The sequence below is a fragment of the Sminthopsis crassicaudata genome, chromosome 4, assembly GCF_048593235.1.
Source record: "Sminthopsis crassicaudata isolate SCR6 chromosome 4, ASM4859323v1, whole genome shotgun sequence".
Classification (NCBI taxonomy): Eukaryota; Metazoa; Chordata; class Mammalia; order Dasyuromorphia; family Dasyuridae; genus Sminthopsis; species Sminthopsis crassicaudata.
The window spans coordinates 195,180,973-195,204,453 of NC_133620.1; the positions used below are offsets into that span (position 1 = coordinate 195,180,973).

The 23,481-nt window shown below is 35.4% G+C and overlaps 1 protein-coding gene across 2 annotated transcripts in view; it reads left to right on the forward strand.

The window, feature by feature from the left end:
- PPIL6 (peptidylprolyl isomerase like 6) overlaps positions 1 to 23,481 on the forward strand; it is a 49,574-nt gene that overhangs the window by 17,247 nt on the left and 8,846 nt on the right. Inside the window, exons 4-7 of one of the 2 annotated variants that reach the window (XR_012489230.1) lie at positions 6,538 to 6,600; positions 6,691 to 6,838; positions 12,287 to 12,343; positions 21,401 to 21,536. Coding sequence is in view for 1 of the 2 variants with exons in the window: in XM_074310137.1 (XP_074166238.1) it covers positions 6,538 to 6,600; positions 6,691 to 6,838; positions 12,287 to 12,343 (268 nt within the window). In the remaining variant the exon portion in view is untranslated. The remainder of the gene's footprint in view (positions 1 to 6,537; positions 6,601 to 6,690; positions 6,839 to 12,286; positions 12,344 to 21,400; positions 21,537 to 23,481) is intronic. The other variant, XM_074310137.1, reaches the window with a different exon arrangement.

A 23,481-nucleotide genomic window follows, 5' to 3' on the forward strand; every position in this document is an offset into this window, starting at 1 on the left:
ATTCTTAAATCATCTCTCCTCAATTTATCTTCCAGGTCAGTGGTTTTTTTAAATGAGACATTTTTTTCCTGTTTTTCCATTGTTTTGATTTGTCTGTTTGCTTCCTTTTTTTTTTTTTTTTGGCTGAGGTAATTGGGGTTAAGTGATTTGCCCAGGTGATTCACACAGCTAGGAAGTGTTAAGTGTCTGAGGTCAAATTTGAACTCGGGTCCTCCTGACTTCAGAGCTGGTGCTCTCTCTACTATGCCATCTAGCTGCCCCTATATTTTGTTTTTTGATGTCTCATTAATTTTCATTTTTCCAGAGCTAATTTTTAAAGAATTAATTTCTTCATTGAGCTTTTGTATCTCTTTTTTCATTTGGCCAATTCTACTTTTTTTTTTTTAAATAGTATAATTTTCAGTATTCACCTCTAAAAAATCTTGTGTTCCAAATTTTTTTTCCTCTCTGCTCCCACTCTCCAAGACAGCAAGCAATTTGATATAGGTTAAATATGTGCAATTCTTCCAAATATATTTTCATATTTGTCATGCTGCACAAGAAAAATCAGAGCAAAAGGGGGAAAAATGAGAAAAAAACAAGCAGACAAAACAAAAAAAGATAAAAATACTATGCTTTGATCCACATTCATAGTTCTCTCTCTAGATGCAGATGGCACTTCCCATCACAAGTCTGTGGGCAATTCAGTTCTTTTTTTTACCCTCAGGCAATTGGGGTTAAGTGACTTGCCCAGGGTCACACAGCTGGGAAGTGTTAAGTGTCTGAGGACAAATTTGAACTCAGGTCCTCCTGACTTCAGAGCTGGTGCTCTATCCACTGCACCACCTAGCTGCCCCACTGTACCATCTAGCTGCCCCAACAATTCTGCTTTTTAAGGAGTTTTTTTTTTTCTTCAGTGAATTTTTTTATCGCTTTTTCCATTTGGCCAATTCTGCTTTTTAAGGTGTTATTATCTTCAGTTTGTATATGTATGTGTCCCTTAGAAAATGTTGACTCTTGTTTCATGATTGTATTGCATCACTGTCAATTCTTTTTCCCAAAATTTCTCTCCCTTTCTTATTTGATTTTTAAAATTCTTTTAGAGCTCTTCCAGGAATTCTTTTTGTGTCCGAGACCAATTCATCTTCATCTTGGAGGCTTTGGATATAGCAGTTTTGACTTGGTTGTTTGACTTTACTTGTCACAATAGTAACTTTCTCTGGTCAGGATCTTTCTTTGCTCATTTCCCAGCCTATTTCTTGACTTTTAGCTTCATGTTAAAGTTGGGCTCTGCTCTTGGCATGGCAGGGGTTTTTTGAAGCTATTTTCAGCTTGTTCTGGGGGTCTGTGAACCAAGGCTGTATGATCTAAAGAGAGATGTGTTCATTACTTTACTGATCTGTGCCCTGGTTTGTGAAGGGTCCACAAGCACTCTTTTCTGCCCCAGAGGTGTGTCTTCAGGCCCCTGCAGCCCCAAGCCTCCTTCCCTTGGGACTATGACCCAGACAGAAGGATGGGCAGAGGCCTGCTCCCAGGGCAGCAGAGAGACCCTTGCACTCTCCTGGCCTGAGCCCTACTGTCTGTGGGCTGATGTTCCATAAGCAACCTCTCCAGCCCCTGATTCAGTTGCTCCCAAGGCCTGTTGCTGGTCCCTGTGGTATGGACAGCAACTGGCATGGGCCATGCTGAAGTGACCTCTACTCTCACCTTGGGTAACAGACCTTTCCCTCTAAGTTGTCGTGGGCTGGAAAACTTTCACCCCATCCTTTTGTGGGCACTGCCACACATGTTTTAAAGCATTGTTTTAAGTTGTTTGGAGGGGAATTTTGGAGTCAGGCAAGTTCCTGCCTTTTCTCTGCCATCTTGGCTCCAGTCTTCCAACAGAGCTCTCAGAAGCTAGTGAGAAACTCTCATGGCCCTTTTGGGCATCAAGGATAGACTCCAAGAAAGTGGACTCAGCAGCTTTGTCTCCTAGCTTCTACAAAGAGATCTTCAATGGCACAGCCAATTCCATTTTTTGATAACTCTTAATTGTTAAAATGTTTATTCATCTATCTAACTCAAATTTATCTCCTTAAAATTTCTACCCATTGATCCTGGTTCTGTTTTCTGGGACCAAATAGAAACAAATCTGATTAATCCCTTTTTTATATACCTGCCCTTAAAGTATTCCTTTCCCACTGCTTCCATTGTCATCCAGCTCTCTACTTTGTCTACCAGTGCCATTGTTCTGTATAAGAAAATGATTGCTATGACATAATTTCAGTTTACGTAATTTTGAATTTTGATTTATGTAATTTTGTTGCTCAATAATTTTTGCAAGGTTCAAAAACTGGATAATTTAAGATCTCCTAATAGACTAAGGGAATAAGTCTCAGTGTTTCTTAAGTATATTCTCATTTAGTCTTTGGACCCCATTAAACATGGTGTACTTATCAAGGATATCCCTAGTACTTGGTCAACAATGGTTATTTTTATAGTCGCAGAAATGTTGATTCAAGGAGAAAGATGAATTTTTTGAAATACATAATAGATTAGCAGGAAATAGGTATAAATCCCATTAAAGTGGAGGTCCTACTAGAACCTTGCCAAAGTTCCTCAGCTTTGTAGGACATAATAAAATAGTACCTCTCAATGCCCTCTAGGACACTGGACCCAGAAGACACAATTTGCAATATTGATATCTGGTTTATTTCAGTATTTATTTTGATTTTTTGAGCCCATAGAAACATTTATTGTAGAATGCATCCAATATGTCCTGGTATCTATCTTCTCAGACTCTATATTGCCCTATCCCATACCCCTGCATGTAAACTCAACTCTCACAGAAAGGGAAGAGTATGGTATAACATTCCTAGAAGATGCACAAACGTCAAAAAAGGAGAATACTGATAAAATGAACCTATGGGAAATAGGGGATTAAGGTTCTGCAACCACCAAAAACTCATCTTTCTCTAGAGATTGCTGAAAATACACATTTCCATATGCAATTCTGATTCCAATAATAAGCACTTTTCCTAAAACAGTAACCATTAAATAGCCCATAAAATGCAGAGGCAAAGAAAGGCATGATGAGATGAAGAGGGACAGGAACACTGGGGTCAGAAGAACTCCAAGGTAAAAAAGGGGAAAGGGAAATCTATTATCTCTAATCTTTTTTTAAATTTTAGTTTTTAATACACATTGTTTTATGAATTAGGAAAGAAAAATCAGAGCAAAAGGGAAAAACCATGAGAGAGAGAACAAGCCAAAAAGAAATGAACATAGTATGTGTTGATCCTTAGTTCTTTTTCTGGTTGTAGATGCCATTTTCTGTCCACAGTCTATTGGGATTGCTTGTGATTATCATTTCTAATCTTGATCTGTGTGTGGTTACCTGTTACATAATAAGCACTATATAAAAATTAGCTGCTATTATTACTAAAAACTAAATATCCTATCTTCAAGGATCTTGTGAAGACACATCAAGTTTGAGGTGATATTAAGACATGTCATTGAAAATGATCAAAATGGGACTGCCTAACATGGAAGGACAGGATCAAAGAAATACTTTGAAGGTGTCAACAGAGATAATAAGCAACAGGACCCTGCCTCCAGCCTCCAGCCTCCCTTTCTATTTCTTTCTTGTATTTCTAATCATTTCTTTACTAAGTTCTTCCCATCCGCCTATCATATGAGAGAATATATATAAAACATGTTACAAATCTTAAAGCACTATACATAAATGAGTCATTATTCATTTACACACTCCATCAGACTTTCCTCAAACTCTTTCACTGACCTTCTCTTCTATCTGGTTACCATCCCATTCCTCCTCTCTTAAAATTACTAAAATACTAAAATTTGTATTTACTAAATAATTACTAAAATACTAATTTACTATATAAATTACTCAATTTATTTCATTAAATCACTAAAATAATTCTAAACATTGTCTCTATATAATGCTTTTATTTCCTTACTATTCACATTTTCGCCAGCCCCTTCATTTTTGGCTCTTTTCCCCCACCTCTGGGCTGTTTTAAAGGTCACTGGCAGTGGCTTGACTCATTCCTCTGGCACCTCACAGTCACTGCATTCTGGGCCATCGCCAGTCATTTTAACTTATGTGTTGCCACTACTTAAAAGATTGGAAGAGAGGGTAGGCTGACATTTTTGCTCAGATATTCCTCACTTAAATCCAATTCATGAGCAAGTCAAGACGTCCCTCTCCTGATGTCATTGGTTCTGAAGGAGAAGGATGAACAACATGCAATCAGTGCTATTGACAATTGCAGCTTACACCTGCAGGATTCCCTGGCCAGGATCCTTGTCTATTGCCCTGAGCAGCATTTGAACATTTACCTATCTTCCTCTCCCACTATGAGACTCATCTCCCTTATGTACCGATCTTAAAACTGGAAACCTATCCTCTGCACAAAAATCTCTGCACCAGTCAAACATGAGCATACTGCAATTTTTCCTGGATCTAAACTCGATGACCAGGTCTATTCCCTGTACCAGAAAGATCCCTTTATTTTGTTTGTTGAATTCCTACCCATTCTTTAAAGCCCAATTCAAAAGTCACCTTTTCCCTGAAACCTTTTGCAAGTCTCCAGCAGATTATAACCTCTCTTACTTCACTTTGCATTTTTCTTGTAATATTGTAGTTACTTGCTCCATCAAGTTAGAAATTGCATTATGTCAAAATTTTCTCCCATTCCAAACAGTGCTCTGCATATAGTAGATGCTTAATGTTTGTTGAATTGACTTGAGGATGACTAAATTCTTTTAGATAGTGCATTTGTATTTTACTACTCAAGAATTTCTTCCCAGAAATTCTGTAGAAGGGAACAGTGCTAATAACCTCAGGGAAGTTAGAGATCTCATTTTGTGGTAGGATTTGAGCATCTATAATAGGCTGTTGTATTTGCACAAGGTCATAAAAAGTAATGGCCCTAGACAATCCTCTGCTTTCTAGTTTTTCCAGTCTTTATTGTTCATTTCTCAGTAAGACTTTATAATAGTCCTTCCCACCTTCTTTTGAACTACTGTCCACAGCAAGAAAAACAAAATGTACCTAGGGAAAATAGATAAAATTGTTAAATCATTAACTTGAAGCTTAACTTTTTATCATGAATACCCTTAATAGTCTAATGAAGTTTCCTCCTTTATCAAAAAAAATTTTTTAATAGATAAAATACATAGAATTACAAAAAGACTGTTGGAATGCAGTTATAAAAATATTTTTAAAAACCAATTTCATATAGACTCTCATTTATGAACTTATGCCTAAACGTTTTAAGAAGGTTGACCTGTTCATATTTTCTTCAATTCATTCTTTAAAAATTATTAAGGATTTATTATTTAGAAAGTACCCGATTCAGAGCTAGGAAGAAAAAGACAAAAATTAAATGATCCATAATCTAAAACTTTAAGTTGTTTTCCTAACAACTTTGACCTGAGTTTCTTTTTCTGAGGAAATTCAGTTTTCCTTAAGTTTAACAAAGTTTAACAAAGATTTATATCAATTCAGAAGCATATAAACTTAATCATAATTTTATTCATATAATAATTTTCATTGAAGGCTATTGAATAATAACAATTAGAATTTGATTTCCAGAAATGAAAATGCACACAATAAAAATAAATATTTTCAAACAAATTATTTATGTTTTACTTCAGTTTGTACTAATAGGAGTAAATAAAAGTTATTTTTTAAAATAAGAACTAATTTGAAATGAATTTGAAAAACTGAATTTGAAATTCAGTGTGAAGGCCTTGAGGCCAAGGACTGTTATTTTTGGTTTTGTATACTCTACTTCACTCCATTCATAGTAAGTGCTTTAAAAATGCTTATTGAATAGACTTGTGATGGAAAATGCCATCCACATCCAGAGAGAGAGAGAACCGTGGAGACTGAATGTGGATCAAAGTATAGTATTTTCACCACTTTTTTGGTTGTTGTTGCTTTTTTTTCTCTCTCTCTGATTTTTTCCCTTATGATTTGATTTTTCTTGCACGTATAACAAAATAAAAATATGTTTAGAAGAATTGCACATGTCTAACCTCTATTGGATTGTTTGCTATATTGGGGAGAGGGGAAGTTAGAGGGAGAAAAATTTGGAAGACAAGGTTTTGCAAAGGTGAATGTTAAAAACCATCTTTGCATGTATTTGGAAAAGTAAAATATTAAAAATGCTTGTTGGTTGATTGAAATGTTCTTTCTTAGATTTTTTTTTCTTAAAAAAAAAAAAAAAACTTCACAGAAGTATAGTATTCTTCTGTTTTTAGATGTCTTTGCAAGGGCTTAGACAATTTCCCTCAAATGTGTATTGTCAACATGAGAGAAAAAAAGGATAGAGGGGTTCATATCTAGGTGAAAATGGATGCAACAGTATTTGAGACTATACTGCCTCAAGAAATGTTTTTGATAGAGTATAATCAAGTTTTCAGCATCGGGATCAATTTCCCTTCCAGATGAGAATTTAGATCAGAATTTATGTTGTTTTGTTTAGTCAGTGGTATGAGTGCTTTACTTGACTTTGATCTTTTTTTCTTTATCTCCTAAATTAATAGCATCCGTTGGTCTTTTTTGAAGTTACAGTAAATAAACGGGTTATTGGAAGATTGATATTTGAGGTATGAAATAATTTTTTTAAAGTTACTTCTAACCCTTAAAATTTGAAATTTGAGAATTGAATTTTGCAAATTATTTTTTCTGTTTTTTAGCTCTATGCTGATCTTTGCCCCAAAACTTGTGAGAATTTCCGGACCTTATGCACAGGGAAAGCAGGGTTTTCTCAATCCGGTATAAAATTGCATTATAAAAATACCATTTTCCATAGATTGGTCAAAAATGGTTGGTTACAAGGTGGAGGTAAGTTATCCTTAAATAAATTTGAGTTGTATCAATAAGTCAACATATCTAAAATATTATTTTACTGAACCATGTTAAATAATATTTTAATTGTGTGGTAAAGCTTTTTTTTAAAGTAGTAATGAAAGAAGAGATTTTCCTTTTTAAAAATTCTTTAATTATCAATGGGAAACATGTCAAAAGTATACTACTGGGTCTCCATGGGAGTGCCTCAGGGACTTGTCTTTGGCCCCATGCTGTTCAATATCTCTGTTAATGACTAGGATGAAAGTATAAATGACATGCTTATCAAATTTGCAGGTGACACAAATCTATTAGTGATAGACATTAGATGAATCCCCAAAATGTTTACATGAACAAATGAAAACTAAAGTAAATGGTGTTAATTTAGAGAATTTCTTTCTTGGTATTAAGTGTATCCATTTCTAAATATTTCGTAGGGCTTTATTTTTGTCACTCCACAAACCAAGTGCCTTAATAACCATAAAATTAAAATTTGAAGACATCCAAATAATGATCATTTTTATCAATAGCACTCATTAGGTACCAATATCTTTATCTAATTTGAGTAATTTAAACAACTGGCTTGTGGAGAAATGTTTGCTTAAATTTGATGATATTGTCAGGAAGTTAAATAAATTAATTATATTTAAATTTCTTTCCCTCTTATGTTCCCCCTCCCCACATAATTTAGAACTTTTTTTTTCAAATTTATTTTATTTGAAGAAACTGAATAAGAAAAACAGCAAAGCAATACAAAACGAAACAAAACTAAAGAGAACATTATCAAGTGCCCAGCAGAACGTCAGGGAGGATTCAACGTACATAATAACAAATACCATTTAAGAAAGTATAGATATTAGTAGAAGAAATTGTGAGTGTCTTTTCTTTACTTCTTTGCAAATTGTTCTTTTCTCTACTGCTCATCTTTTTTACTTTATTCTTTTTTTCTTCCTTTCATCTCCTCTCCACCCACAAGCAGACTATAGTTCAGAAAGGAGATATACATATATATGTATGTGTGTGTGTGTGTATGTGTAGATATATACATACACATACACACACATACATATCTCCCTTTCATCCCCCTCACTACCCCCAAACAAGCTACAGTTAAGAATAGTTGCATTTATGGATACATATATAGAGATAGATAGATATACATGCATGCACACATACACATACTCCACTTACATGCACACTAATTTCCTGTCCCTGCTGACTCTTTCATTAAATTCTGCTATACAACTTGCTTTGCTACTAGTTAACCTCCCCCCACCCAGGGAGCCTTACCTTGACTTCTTCCTTCACACTTTGCTTCACCATCCCCCCATCCCTCCTCCCTTATTTCTTTCTTTATAGATGTTGGAAGGTGATATACCCTTCATAGTAGATATGTAGTGTTGCCTATTGAACCCATTGCTGGTGTGAGTAGGTTTTCAGAATTCACAGCCCTTCTCCTCTCCCTAATGGCTTTGTGTCTATTCATGCTCTGCACCTCATTTGTATAACATTGCTATTTTTACCTTAATTCTGCCAATCTTTCTTTTGAACTACCCTATTGTTGATGTGAATCTTACATACATATATGTATGTGTATATATATATATATATATATATATACATAATAAAAATATAAATAATTTGTCCACTTTTAAATAGTTTGTCCATATTAAGTTTTTTTTAAATTGATCTTTCTTATATCATATGTTAAAATTTTCTCTTAAGTTTGGATTTGGTTGATAGAAAGTCCTGAAAATCTTCAAGTTTGTTGAATGTCTGTTTTTTTCTCATTCAAAATTATAGATAATTTTGCTGAATATGATATTTTTGGCGATAAGCCTAATTCTTTTGCTTGTCTATAGTTAAGATTCCAGGACTTACGGTCTTTTGTTGTAGTTGCTGATAATTATACAATTATAATTGTAGCTCCAGAATATTTGAATTGTTTTTTTCTTACTTCTTGCAAAATTTTCTCTTTGATCTGGGGGTTTTGAAATTTGGCAATGATATTCCTATGTGTTTTCCACAAAGGATCTTGTTGAGTTGGTGATGAGCGAATTTTTAAAATTTCTACTTTACCCTCATGTTCCATCGCTTCAGGACAATTTTTTAGGATTATTTCCTATATTATTGTGTCAATGTTCTGTCTTTGGTCACAATTTTCTGACAGTCCAATTATTCTTATATTTTCTCTTTTTGATCTGTTCTCTAGATCTGCTATTTTTCTTCTAAGATGTTTCATATTCTGTTCTATTTTCTCATTCTTTATAATCTGTTTTGTTATTTCTTGGTCTCTTATAGCTTCACTGGCTTCCCTTTGCCCAATTTTAATTTTCAGAGTTATATTTTCATCTTTGAGATTCTGTACCTTCTTTTCTAATTGGGTAACTTTTTTTCATAATTTTATTGTTTTTCTTGGATGGTTTTACTTTTTTTCTTTAGTTTTTCCTCAATGTTTCTCGTGATTTTTGTACTTGTCACTTCAAATTGGATGAGTTGATATTCTTTTCCACCAATAAAGAGAAGATATAAACTTCTTCCTATGCAGAGAGTTCCCAGACTGCCTTTAACATCTGTCTCTGATTTTAAACATGATGAGCTTTTAAAATATGACAGCTGGCTGCATTTTAAATAAAAGTTTGCCTTTGCTAGAGGGTAGTTCGAGTGTAAAACATAATGAAAATAAGAATATTATTAGTTTTCCTTTATTACATGAAAAACAGGAGTAGATAAAATTGTGAAATAGACAGCTTCTCTCTATATAATTCTACTAATTTTAAGACTTTTTTTAGAATTCTAAAGAATTTGTATTCTAATTTTTCCCATCTTACAGTATTATGGGGAAGAAGAAATTAGATGCTAAATGAGATAGCATGGTATTGTAGAAGGAATCCTGGACTTGAGCTCGATAACCAGCTTGTTTCCTGGCATTGCCACTTATTAATGGACAGGGATAAAGACATCAGTTAGATTTCCAGTGAAGTTGTCTGACTCAAGGGCAGATTGCATCATCTGAAATCTCTTTTAAAGAGTATAAAATAGAATGTAGCTCTGTTCATATACTAAGATCTTAGTAAATGTTGAATCAAACTGAATCATAGAATTTCAGACTCTGAAGAAACCATTTATTTCAGCCTCCTCCTAAAGAATTAATTTCTTTTTTAATATCCCAGACAAGTAATCACCAAGTAAGCCATCTGAATGCTTATAGCAGTGGGAAACTTGCTACTTACCAAAACAGCCTATTTGATTTTTGGAAACTTGTTCTTTTTGGGAAAATATAGCTTTCTGTTGAGTAAAACTATTTCTTCTTATAATTTGCATTCATAGGTACTGTTCTGTTTAATGTAACTAAACAAAGTCTGATTCCTTTCCTATTTGGTCGTTATAATAGTTTATAACTTTTCAAATAGGAATCATGTTTCTCCTCCCTACCCCAAGTCCCTCTGATCTCTTTTCCAGGTTAAATATCTTGACAGTTTCTTCAACTAATCTTGGTTTTGAGAGGGCTTTAAAATTTTTTATCATCCTGGCTACAGCTTCCAGGGACAATCTCCTAAAATGGGGTGGTATCTAGAATTGGGTATAGTCTGACCAGTATAGAATATAATTGGGCTATCACATTTCTGAGCACTCTGTTTTTACTGATGCAACTTAAAATTGCATTAGCTACTTTACCATTTGTGTCCATTTAAATGAAGCTTATAGGACTATATTCCATGAAACATCCCACCCCCCAGTTCTTTTTCATATAAACTGCTATCTAGCCATATGTTTTCCCATTCTGTACTTATGAAGGAAACTAAAACGTGTAACTCCTCAGACTACAGGTTACAGAGGAAGTACCTGCATTTCCTTACTGGGAATTCTCTTTATCAATGAAATTACAAATCTGATTCCAAATAAAATAATTGAGTAATTGCTTATTTAAACCTAAATGCAGTAATTTACTTAGAACTTTATTCAATTTCTTGTTATTAGATCCAGTCCTTCCTTTACATCATTCAAGAAGTTTTCTTTTTCTCTCCTTCTTCTTTTATTCTACATATTTAGCTATTTCTCCCAACTTTGTTTCAATCTGAAATCTGATAAGCTTACTAGCTACTTCTTGTTTTGTAACCAATTTAGTTCGAAATAGATACTTGCTAGTGGGAAAATCACTAATTTCTGTTTGCCTTAGTTTCTTTGCTGGTAACACTGAGATAATAATGGGATTCCTTTCCCAGGGTTATTGTGAAGATCAAATAAGCTAATATTTGTAAATTTGTAAGTAATCTGTAAAATAATTGCACAGTACCTGGCATGTAATGTTAACTACATAGATGTTAGCAATGATGATGATGATATTACTAACAGATCTAAAATCAAATTTAAATGAAGTTCCCACTTGTCCTTATTAAATTTTGACCTACATAGTGTACATTCATTTTCTCTATCCTGATCTTTTATTTATATTTTTTATTTTATATCCTGCTTTATTTGAAAAGAGGCATAATGATAAAGATGGCATGATGACTCAAGTTCTGGGCTTGGAATCAAGAAAACCTGGCTTCATTGCCAGTTCTGAATTATTAGTTGGGTGATTCTTATGTGATTCACTTCTCCGTGACCCAGTCAAATCCCTAGGATTTAGTTGCTAAGTCACAGAGTACCTTGGAGCTGACATCCCTGTCTATCAAGCTACACATCCAGGTCAATTGCAGGCTCTTGTCATTTATACCTCCATGGGATTTCATGCATCTACCTCCTTTTCATATCTCCCTACTGCTGGGTCTTATCATCTCTCCCCTGGACCATTGCAATAGCTTCCTAACTGGTCTCCCTTCTCCATCTCTTCTCTCCAGTTTGTCCTCGATACAACTGCAAAAACGACTATTTTAAAGCATGTTATTCCCATGCTCAGTAAATTCCATGGTACTGGGCTATTTCTATGACCAAATACCAGCTCCTCTGTCATTGAAAGCTTTTTACAATCTGACTTCAACCTGAATTTTCAGCTTTGTTACACACTCATTCCCTTTGATCCCCTGACAATCCAACTAAATTAACCTTTTGGATAGTCCTCATACAGTCTTCCATCTTCTATCTCTGTGTCCATGCAAAAGTTGTGTTTTGTGTGCTTACAACATATTCCTCCTCTCCTCCAAGTCTTAAGAATCCAGTTTCCTTCAAAGTAAATACCACCTCCTACATGAGGACTTTACCAATTTCCATCTGACAAGTATTCTTCTCCTCTGCTCCAAAAATAAGAAAAAAAATCACCTTGGATTTATGTTCACTTGTAAGTGCACATATTATTTCCACTGATAAAATGTAAGTACAAATCCTGTTTCATTTTTTGTCTTTGCATACTCAGCATTTAGCATAGTCCCTGCTAGAAAATTAGACATTTAAGAATTATGTGATTGATATTCACACAATCTTTTCTTTCTATCCATTATTCAGATATCTATATGGGAAAAGGAGATGGTGGTGAATCAATTTATGGACCAACATTTGAAGGTAAATAATGTTTTTTTGAAACATAATTAGGCTATTTGTCACCAATCTTAACCTATGTCACCTATTATATTGAGGTTTTGATATTAGAAAAAGTAAATATCAGATATAATTAGACCTTAGCCAAATCCCTAACCAACAAATGGTTTCGATTTTCTAAAGTGTCTTTATTTTGCATCTAAAAATAGTATGTCATTGTTATGGATTTGTGATCACATTTGGTGTTTTACTGGCAAAGACTGTAGTTTTTTGTCATTTCCTTCTCCACTCATTTTGCATATGAGGAAACTGAGGCAAACAGGGTTGAGTAACTTGTGCAGGATCACTCAGCTAATAAGTGTCTGAGGATGGATTTAAACTCAGGAGGATGAGTCTGTCTCCAGGCCTGGCACTCTATCTGCTGTGTCATTTAGCTGCCCAGAAATAGTGTACTCAACCACAATTAGGAAATACCAATTAGCTTTAGTAATTTACAGTTTATCGATGGTCTATAATAGACCACAGTGGGATATTTGAGTCCTACACTATATGCTTATATTATAGACACATAATATATAATCTATGTCAATTTTGTATACAGAAACTGACCTTTTTAAATGAAGGTAAATTGAGACACTTATTAAGTTGAATCGAGAGGAAGTATATTTTGGGAATAGAAAATAAGCCTCAAAGCCAGAAGGACCTGGGTTCATATGCTGCCTCTGACATAATAGTTACATGACCCTATGCAAATTTTACTTAAGCTTTCAGCAATTCTCTATTACAAAGAAAGTGGCAACTTTCATTGATAAAGGAAGTTTATTTGTCTCCTGGTTTCCTATATTAATGAAATCACAGATAGAAGCTTTTTTTTTTTTTTTAGTTTCAATTTTTTCTCCCTTTCCAACTCCCCCTCCTTACTCCCTCCCAAGAAAGAGTAAGCAATTTGATATAGATTATATAAGTGTGCCATATTAGTCATGTTGTGAAAGAAGAAACAGATCAAAAGAAAACAAATGAAAAAATAAAGGAAGTGAAAATAGTATATTTTGGTCTACATTAAGACTATAGGTTGTTTCTCTGGCTGTGAATAACATTTTCCATCATAAATCCTTTGAAATTGTTTTGAATCATCATATTGCTGAGAAAAGCTAAGTTAATCATAATTGATCTCATAATACTGTTATTGTGTACAGTATTCTCTTGGTTTTGTTCATTTTGCTCATTTATCAGTTCATGTAAGCCTTTCCAGGTTTTTCAGAAATCATCCTGCTCTTATAGCACAATAACATTCCATTACATTCATATACCATAACTTGTTCAGCCATTCCCAATAGATGGACATCCTTTCAATTTCTAGGTTTTTGTCACTACAAAAAGAGCTACTGTTAATATTTTGTACATGTAAATCCTTTCCTCTTTTTTTTAGCATCTTAATTTCTAGTATTTTATTTAAAAAAGCAAATTTAAAATAATTTTTGTGTCATTTGCCTAGCATCTTATTTTTTAAATTAGTATAAACAATATTATTTTTCAATATGGTGACCAAAATCTTAAAAAGAAACAGTAATATTTCAAATTTAGGTTAAATTACTAATTACTTTTTTTTATTGATTTGCTAAATAAATATAACTTTGTTATCACTGCTTTTAAGATAAAGATTGATATACTAAATCTTTATTGTGTGGCAGTTACATGGTCCAGTGGATAGAGTGCTAGAGTCTGACATTAAGAAAATTCATTTTTTTGGAGTTCAAATCCAGCCTTAGATTCTTACTATCTGTGTGACCCTGTTTGTCTCAGTTTCTTTATAAAATGAGCTGAAGAAGGAAATGGTACACTATTCTAGTGTCTTTGCCAAGGAACCCCATATAGGGCCCCAAAAAGTTGTACGTGACTGAAAAATGACTGAATTGATCTTTATTGTAATGTTTTCTGAACTGGAATCTCAAAGGCATATACTAATTTTAGGAGTAGACCCACATTTTTCAAATATTGAAAAGAAAGTTCAAAGAAGTAGAGAATTATAATAATTTATAGTAGGTCCAGGCCCGGAGAGTTCAATCCTAATCAATATTCTGTGAATTATTAGATCATGTAAAAATATCAGATAACTAACATCAGCAAATAGCACCTGGGAATTAATTTGATCATAACCATTCTTAGGCGTGGTAGGTTAAAGAAATAAAGGTTGTACATGCTCAATAAATGGGTTTTTTATTCCTGTATTATTAATTTTATGTAACCACATGGAGAAAATTATATAGAAATTACCTAAATTATCTAATTACAATTTTTGTCATTGAATATTTATGCTATTTTGTTTCAACCCATCTACACACATGTATCAAATAAATATGTAGAGCTTATCAAAATACAAGAATTAAGGATGGTCACAAGAATTATGAAAATGAAAAGGTGATTCTCATCATAAAAATAAAGATTGAAGCCAAAAAGATAATATTTTTTTTTTACAGAGAGTTACATGTTAGAAATACCACCAGTTTTAACCAGAGAGTAATAACTTCCACTTTAACATCCAGTTGTAAAGTAGCAAATGCTGGTAGGAATTTATTACTCATGGAAAATGTAATAATAGGGTTTTGAATTTCTACCATAGCTTATAAATGTCCTTGAACTTTCTTTCACTTTTCACTTTCATTTCTTACCCTGATTGTAAAATGGAATTATCGTGCTGATTTATCTGAATATTCATTTTCTGAATCTTTACCGCAGATTATTTACCAGATTGAACAATTAAAAAACAATTTGTCAACACTAAAAAAATTTTACAAAATAGAATTTAGGGATAATAGAGAAAATAGGACCTTAGCTGGACATTTATAGAAGGGGCTATCTCTTAGAGCATGCCTAGGGACAGGTTCTTTAAAAAAAGGAACCGAAATTCGCGCCCAGAACACATTATCCCAAGATTAATGGTTAGTAACTTGGGTTCCTGGTTATCTGACCATAGAACTAGCAAGCTACGAATGGAATGCCAGTAGGAGACCTCAGGGCAGTAAGGAGAGAAGCGCGCCCTCCGTCCTCACCCCTCCCTATCTCATCCCAGCCTTCTGGGATCCCCGCAGGAAGCCTCCCAAGCCTTCTTCCCATTTATCCGGTCCGGGTTGGTTTGCACGTGTTTGTCGCTAGTGGTCTGTCAGATTGCATCTTTCGGTACCCGGCGCTCGGTAAGCGCGTACAGAAGTTAATGGCCTGCCGCCCCGAGAGCAGAGATCCTGGGACTGAAGTTAGGGAACAGGAAGAGGAAGGGTTTGCTCTCGCGCGCCACGGACGCGCCTTCGGATGTCGCCATCCCTGTCCCGCTCACCGCCGGAAGCCCGCGTCCTGCTGTGGTAGAAGGACTTCGCTCCGCAGGCTGGCGTGGGCGGCTTTTATCGAACGAATGGAAGAAAGCAGAACTTCCTTAGGCGTTTTGAGGGGCAATGGCCGGGCGGCACAGTGGGGGGAGCCCCACGTCAGGACCGTTCTAGGCTGGCCTCGGACACGCTGGGCAAGTCGCTCAATAACCTTGTTTTCCCCATCTAGAAAACAAGCCCGAGAAGGCAAAGGCAAAACGCCCCGGGGTCCGGACTGCAATCACAGCCGCCGTCTGGACGGCTCCCCCCCTTTCAGAGGGGCGGCCCATACGCGAGGGGGGTGGGGCCTCCTAGTCCCGGGAAAACACTTCGCATCCCGCGGTAAATCCTTGACGGAATAGGTTATCTCGCTCTGTGGTATAGAAACACTGCGCGACTTCTCCACAGCTTACCAACAGTAGGATGGCATGGAGTGGAGGCGCCCGATACAAGTTTATTGATTGACTTAACATAAGAACTTATTGATCAGAATCTTTTCATTATTTATAATCAAGGACATTTCTCTTTAAACAAATAATCTTATATTTGAATTAGTGGTAGGGACGGGGCCTGGCGGGGGATTTCATTAGCATACGGAGACTCCCCTCCACCGATGCAGGGTGGCACTTCTCCGCAATTTGTAGTTTGAGAAGGAGCCCAGATGAAGTGCCCAGCCGTCACGTGTCAGGGGCAGGAACCGAACCCGTCCGAGTCCCTCTGGTTTCTGGGCCCGTTCTCCGTCTGGTACACTACTTTCATGCAGCGTGGAGGCTCTGTGGGAAAACGGATCCGCTTGGGGGAGCAATTTGGAATCATTCCTAAAGTATCCGTGGGGTGCTTTCCTTCGTTAGATGTGCATATTATATTATTCTGTATATTAAATTGAAATATATTGGAGAGGGAAATAGAATAGGTAAAGGATAAATACATCAATGTATTATACACTTCTCTGCTCTCAAGAAGCACACATTTTGTCTGAGAGACAAAGTATTCATATACATCTGTGACATGTAAAATATTCAGAATAATATAAAATCCATACAAGATAGCTTAGGTACAAGGGCACTAGCAGTTAGGAAGATCAGAAAAGCTTAGTATTTAAAGGAAGGGATTCTTGGACACAGAAGAGAATGTTCCAGGCTCAGAGAACAGCCAGGGCAAAGCTTAAGAGATGGAATGCCCTTTAGCAAGAATGACAAGAATGCCAGTTTGACCAGAAGGGAATTACTCTATAATGGGGCAGGAAAGATGGGTTGGGATCATTTGTGAAGGGCAATAAAAGCTTGTCTTTTTTTATGGAGGCAGTAGGGAGTTTATTGTGTAGGGAAGTCATATAGTCAGATCAGCACTTTAAGGAAAATCACTTTGGCAACTCAATCAAAGATGGATTGGAGTGGAAAGAGACTTGGGCCAGGAAAAATGAAGCTGTTGAAGTGTATAGGTGAGATAATCCAGGTGAGAGATGATGAGGTCCTGAAACCAAATGGTGACCATAGGAATAGGTAGAAAGCAAGAGGTTTTTTGGAAATAGAAGGCAGATTTGGCAATTGATTGGGCTGTTTGAAGTGAGGGGCATTAAGGGGTCAGAGATTATGATCTGAGGTTGTGAAACTAGAAAACTGGAAGCATGGTGGTATCCCCAGTAGAAATTGTGAAGTAGCAAAGAGATGTGGGTTTTAGGAAAAAGATAATGAGCTCTGTTTAAGAACTGTTGAGTTAGAGGTGCCTATGGGACACCCAGTTTTAAATATCTAGTGGGCAGCTAGTTAATGAAGCAAGCCTAGAACTCAGATGAGAGTCTGGGACAGGTTTTATAGGTATGAGAGCTTCTATACAGTTGTTGTTTGTCCTTTGTTCCCAAAGAGGCTCAAGACATTAGGGAGACATTGCTGGGACATTCAAGTGAATTGGATTTAAGTGAGGGAGGGTCACCTGCCTCACTTTCCCCTGCAGAGCCATCTGGGTCCAGGGGCCAGATATAGATCAGGATGACTGGAGATAGCCTTGAATGCAATGGGAGATAATGGCTTTTTTATGTCTCACTTTGACTGAGACAGTGCCCAATCAGTGATTAATACAAGGATAAGAAACAAGGCAGACATTCTCCAATTGATAAATGGTCAAAGAATATAAACAAGACTTTAAAGCTATTTGTAGTCATATGAAAAAATGCTCTAAATCACTATTGATTAGCGAAATGTATATTAAGACAACTCTGAGATACCACTACACACCTCTCAGAGCGGCTAAAATGACAGGAAAAGATGACAAATGTTGGAGAGGATGTGGAAAAACTGGGACACTGATACATTGTTGGTGGAACTGCGAATACATCCAGCCATTCTGGAGAGCAATCTGGAATTGTGCCCAAAAAGTTATCAAACTGTGCATACCCTTTGATCCATCAGTGTTAGTACTGGACTTATATCCCAAAAAGATCCTAAAGGAGGAAAAGGAACCTGTATGTGTAAAAATGTTTGTGGCAGCCCTTTTTGTAGTGGTAAGAAACTAGAAACTGAGTAGATGTCCATCATTTGGAGAATGGCTGAATAAATTATGATACATGAATGTTATGGAATATTATTGTTCTGTAATAAATGACCAGTAGGAGATTTCAGAAAGGCTTGGAGAGACTTATATGAACTGATGCTGAGTGAAATGAGGAGAACCAGGAGATCTTTGTACACGGAAATATTATATGACGATCAATTCTGATGGAAGTGGCTCTCATCAACAATGAGATGATTCAGGCCAATTTTAATGGCTGTGTGATGAAGAAAGCCATCTGCAGAGAGAGAGAGAGAGAGAGAGAGAGAGAGAGAGAGAGAGAGAGAGAGAGAGAGAGAACTGTGAGAAATGAGTATGGATCACAACATAATATTCTCACTCTTTTTTGTTGTTTGCTTACATTTTATTTTCTTTCTCATTTTTTTCCTTTTTGATCTGATTTTTCTTGTGCAGCATGATAAATTTGGAAATATATGGAGAGAAGAATTTAATATATATTGGCTTACTTGTCTAGGGAAGTAGAGTAAGGAAAAGAGGGAGGAAAAATTTGAAACACAAAGTTTTGCAAGAGTTACCTGGTTAAAAACAAAAACAAAACTTAATTTAAGAAGGAAAGACTCTAAGGATTTATGGCCAAATAAAAACAATTGCTATTTACATTCACTATGATCCAATCAGGGCCCAAATAGTGACTAATTGGGGCTTAATCTGGAACCTGTTGTGGGTCAATCAATGAGAGCTAGAGTGATTTGGGTGTAAGAACTAGTCCTAGCCTGTAAGCCCCCAAATATCTTGGGACTTCAGTGATCAAATTTGACATTCCTCTGGATAGAGCACCTGCAGCTAAGAATATGATGTCCAATGCAGATAGAAGGAAGGGAAGGGAAAGAAGAGAAAGAAAGGGAAAAAAAGGAGTTATATTGGCCCACTGACTACTTCCAATTGGGTCCTCACAGTGGGGAGCTCCCTACTCCTACTCATAGGGGTGGTTGTTTGTCCTTTGTTCTGGAAGAGGAGCAATGGCATCTGAGTAAAGAGAGAATAGGCCCTAGGACAGAGCCTTAGGGCATATCCTTGAGGGTTGTGCTAGGTCTAAGTCAACTGAATAGATTGAAAAGGGAGGAAAAGAAGGAGAAAGGAGTATCAAAACTTTGTGTTCCAATTCCCCCCCCTTTCCTCTACCCCCTTCCCTAGAAGATAAGTAATCCAATATATGCTAAACATGGTAAAAATATATATTAAATCCAATATATGTATGCTTACATATTTATACAATTATCTTACTTCAGAAGAAAAATCAAATCAAAAAGAAAAAAAAAAGAGAAAGAAAACAAAATGCAAGCAAACAATAACAAAAAGAGTGAAAATGCTATATGTTGTGATCCATACTCAGTTCCCACTTACTATGCATCTTTAAACTATGGTCTAGGATCACCTTCTGTGCTGAGTTAGCAAAGAAAAGAAATAGCTATGGCCAGTCTCTCGACCCATCTTGTTCCATTATTCCTTGGCACTGGAAGACACAACTATCAGTCTGCCTGGGGTCAGCCAGTATTATGTCAAGATTAATTGCCATCTGATTCTGTTTGACAGCTCAGTTGGCTACTAATATAAATGAAAAAGAGGGAATGAGTGTTCCCTGCACGTTTTTTTGTGTGTGTGTCCCCCATGACTATTTCCAATACTGAATAACAGCCACCAACCCCAACCAATTTATAACTTTTTAGAAAATGATTTTCCTTTTAATACAATTAAGGAATAGAAAGAAAAATTCACCAACAGCAAAATTATGAGAAAAGTTTAAATGTAACAATGATTTTCTTAAACAATTGAAAAAAATTATAATTTTACTCCCTGAAAGCAATGACATATAACACTTTTAGATGCTAATATTTATCTTTGACAGATTTCCACTCACTGCAAAATTCTGTGAATGGAATATTTTTATCTCCTATAGAAATGTCTAGGAATTAGCACAGTTACGGAAAGCCTTTTAAACTAAGGTGTCATTTTGCAATTTAAACAAAAAATTTCCAGTAAAAGTCTCATTTTGCAATTTTGATACAAAACTTCCAGTAAAGACTCAATGGTCTTTAGTTCTCAAGTCAATATTTTAAAATAACCACTTTAGTTACAACCAGGAGAGGCAGCTAGTGGCATAATGAATTGAGAAATACTTGAATTCAAATCCAGCTTCAGATACACACTGTTACCCTGGTCAGGTCACTACCTCTCAGGAATATGGTGAGAATCAAATGAGATAATTACAAAAGTGCCTGGTACACCATTAGGTGTTATATAAATGTTTATTCTATTCCCCTTCCCATCTCTTAAAAAGTTCATTTACTTCATTTTAGCATAAACTTTAAGTAACACATTCATATTAGGCTTTAATTAAAACCCTGCTGACAATTTCCATCCAGAATTTAAAGAACCCAATGTTAAATTTGGGTTGAAAATCAGCTCAATTAATCATGTGGCCTTATAAATATGGGATGATAAACACATAATGTATATAGTGATGGCTAAATAAGAAAGACCATGTCTTGTATTTATTTTACATGATATGTTGCGTCTAATAGAGGAATTGGGAGCCAGCCTCAAAATCAGAAAGGCTAATACATTCATATGACTCCTGGAAGTCTCTCATTGCTTTCTGGCAACTTTCCAAAACCATAAATAACAGAGAATGAGCCAATCTGCTTTGGTGGAGGTTCCTTACCGGAGAGTTCCCTATACCAATGAAAATCACAAGTCAGGTCCCAATTCCTCTCCCCATATTTTGTATATATTAATGTTCATTTTATCTCCCTCAATACAGCCTTCTAACTGTAGGTCAAATATTGGACATAAAACATTTTTCATTCATTCATTTGGCTTTGTGGATAAAGGTAACTTCTTGTGGTGTCTTTTAAATAAACATAAAACTAATTGAACAGGCTCAAGGTATGACTTCTCTACCATGAACTACTATATGGAGCTGAAAGCCCCTATTTGTGTCTCCAGAGAGAGACTTCAGTATGAGCTCAAGGTTAAATCTTCTGTGGGTTCTTTTCTTTTTCATTGTGTGCTTTACTCCTCTCTAGAAACCATTGGCTTATAATGTAATAAAAATCAGCTCATCTTTATCTGGAGTTTAGAGACAAATGCATTATAAAAGTACATATAGCAAGTAAACAAAGCTTTTCAGGCTGTTTTTGTTTTTGTTTTTAAGAAATTCCCAAGGAAGTTATATACCTGTTTGTCAATCAGAGAGAGGAAGCAGAAAGGGAATAAATTCATCGTGTCCCAGTAGCATCAACAATCAGAGAAACCACAAAATTCTGTGCAGGAAGATACTTCTTAGGCAGGTCAGTGAGCTAGATTCATCTGTTCATAATCCTATTCAGTTCAGGGAAGAAGTATTTTTCACTTGAAATCAGATAGTATATTCATAGATCCCCTTGCTGCCTCTGCTTTTTCCATACTTCCCCTTCCATTATCCCCCTTGCTAACTAACAAGGCTATAGAACTCAGAATTGCATTGTATTTGGGAATATTCTAAGTACTCTCCTGTAATATGCTCATGGCAAAAAAAAATGCTACTGAGAGCAAAAGAAATTTGGAATCTCTCTCTCTATAATGTCCTGGAGTTTGATGCAATCAGTACACTATCATCTGTAAGAAATAGCTTTTCTTTTTTGGACCTTGGCCAACATATCCTTCATCACAGAGACAAACACCATTGTTGAGCATATGTCTCATTGCTTTTATGCCTGACTCAGTAACATTTGGAATTTAGGGTTATCGTTATAGTTACCTTTGCAGAAGTTTAACAAAGACATACAAGATATTGTGTTAGAAGGAGGTCTGTAGGTCTTTGCTTGGGGCGATGGAATCAAATGCCTTTTTGTAATGAACAAGTTTTTGTAACTTTTTTTGTAAATCAATAAAATAATTAGGGTGGGATCTTCTTTATCTGTATTTTCTGTTAATTTTGTGATTATAAAGATTTGGTCTGCTGAGCATAGTTGCTTTTAAAAGCCTTCCTGTGCCCTTCTCATATTTTCAAATATGAGATTATTCTTACTTGATAAATGGGCAATCATACTCCAAATAATACTTGATAGAATATGGTATAAAAAGCAAAGCTTTATTTCTAATTACAAACTTGTTGGAAGGGAGGAGAAAAATAAATGCTTACTTATGTTTTAAAATTTCTCCATGGTTACAGAATATTGGTGATTTTTTAAAAGCCAATAAAAACTTTCCATAAATATTTCTGCCAGTCTACTCTGTTTTTCATTGATGTAATACTTTGCCACTATCAAGAAACTTGATATGTTTAGATTTGTTTTTTTTCCAAAAGTAAATTAATTAGTTCCAGTGATTTTGTGATTAAGAGAGCCATCTACATCCAGAGAGAGGATTGTAAGAACTGAATGTGGATTACAATATAACCTACTCACTTTTTTTGTTGTTGTTTGCATTTTGTTTTCTTACTCATTTACTTTCTTTTTTTTTTTTTGATCTGATGTCTCTTGTGCAGTAAGAGAATTGTACAAATATGTTTATACATATTGGATTTAACATATATTTTAACATGTATAACATATTGGATTGCTTGCCACCTAGGGTGGGAGAAAGGAGGAGAAAATCAGAAACACAAGGCTATGCAAGGGTCAATGTTGTCAAATTATCTGTGCATATGTTTGGAAAATAAAAAGCTTTATTATTAAAATAAATAAATTCTATAGTAAAGTAAAAAAAAGTGAATTAGTTTCATCTACTTTACACTTTTCATTTACATTTTCATTTAGGATTACTTTTTTAAATCTTCATTTTACATTTTAAAATTATATATGCCCAACCATCCAGTTATTCTTGACCCAAATAATTTAACTTTCACCCACTTTTATATAAGGCAAGCAGTTTTATTTATAATTTCAGTTTTTAATCTTCCTCTTTTCATGTTTCTTTCCTCTTTCTAGCCAGTCTGACTGGCATTAAGTTCTGTGTATTATTTCTGTCTTGGTCTTATCTTCACTTCCCATTTACTCATTTTTGACCTTTAGTCTCCTCTATTATGTCAACATTCTCTGCCAGCTTCAGTCTTCTTCCAGATCCCAGTTTTGGTTAATTTGGAACTATCTCATTTCAGATTGCCTGACTTATTTGCACAAGGCAATTACTGGCAAGAACAAGTATTACAAAATTATGATGGACACAAAGAATTACTGTCCACTTCTTAACCCACTCACCAACTTAGCTTGACCATCAGATATAATTTTTAAAAGCATCCTCAGTCAAAGTCTT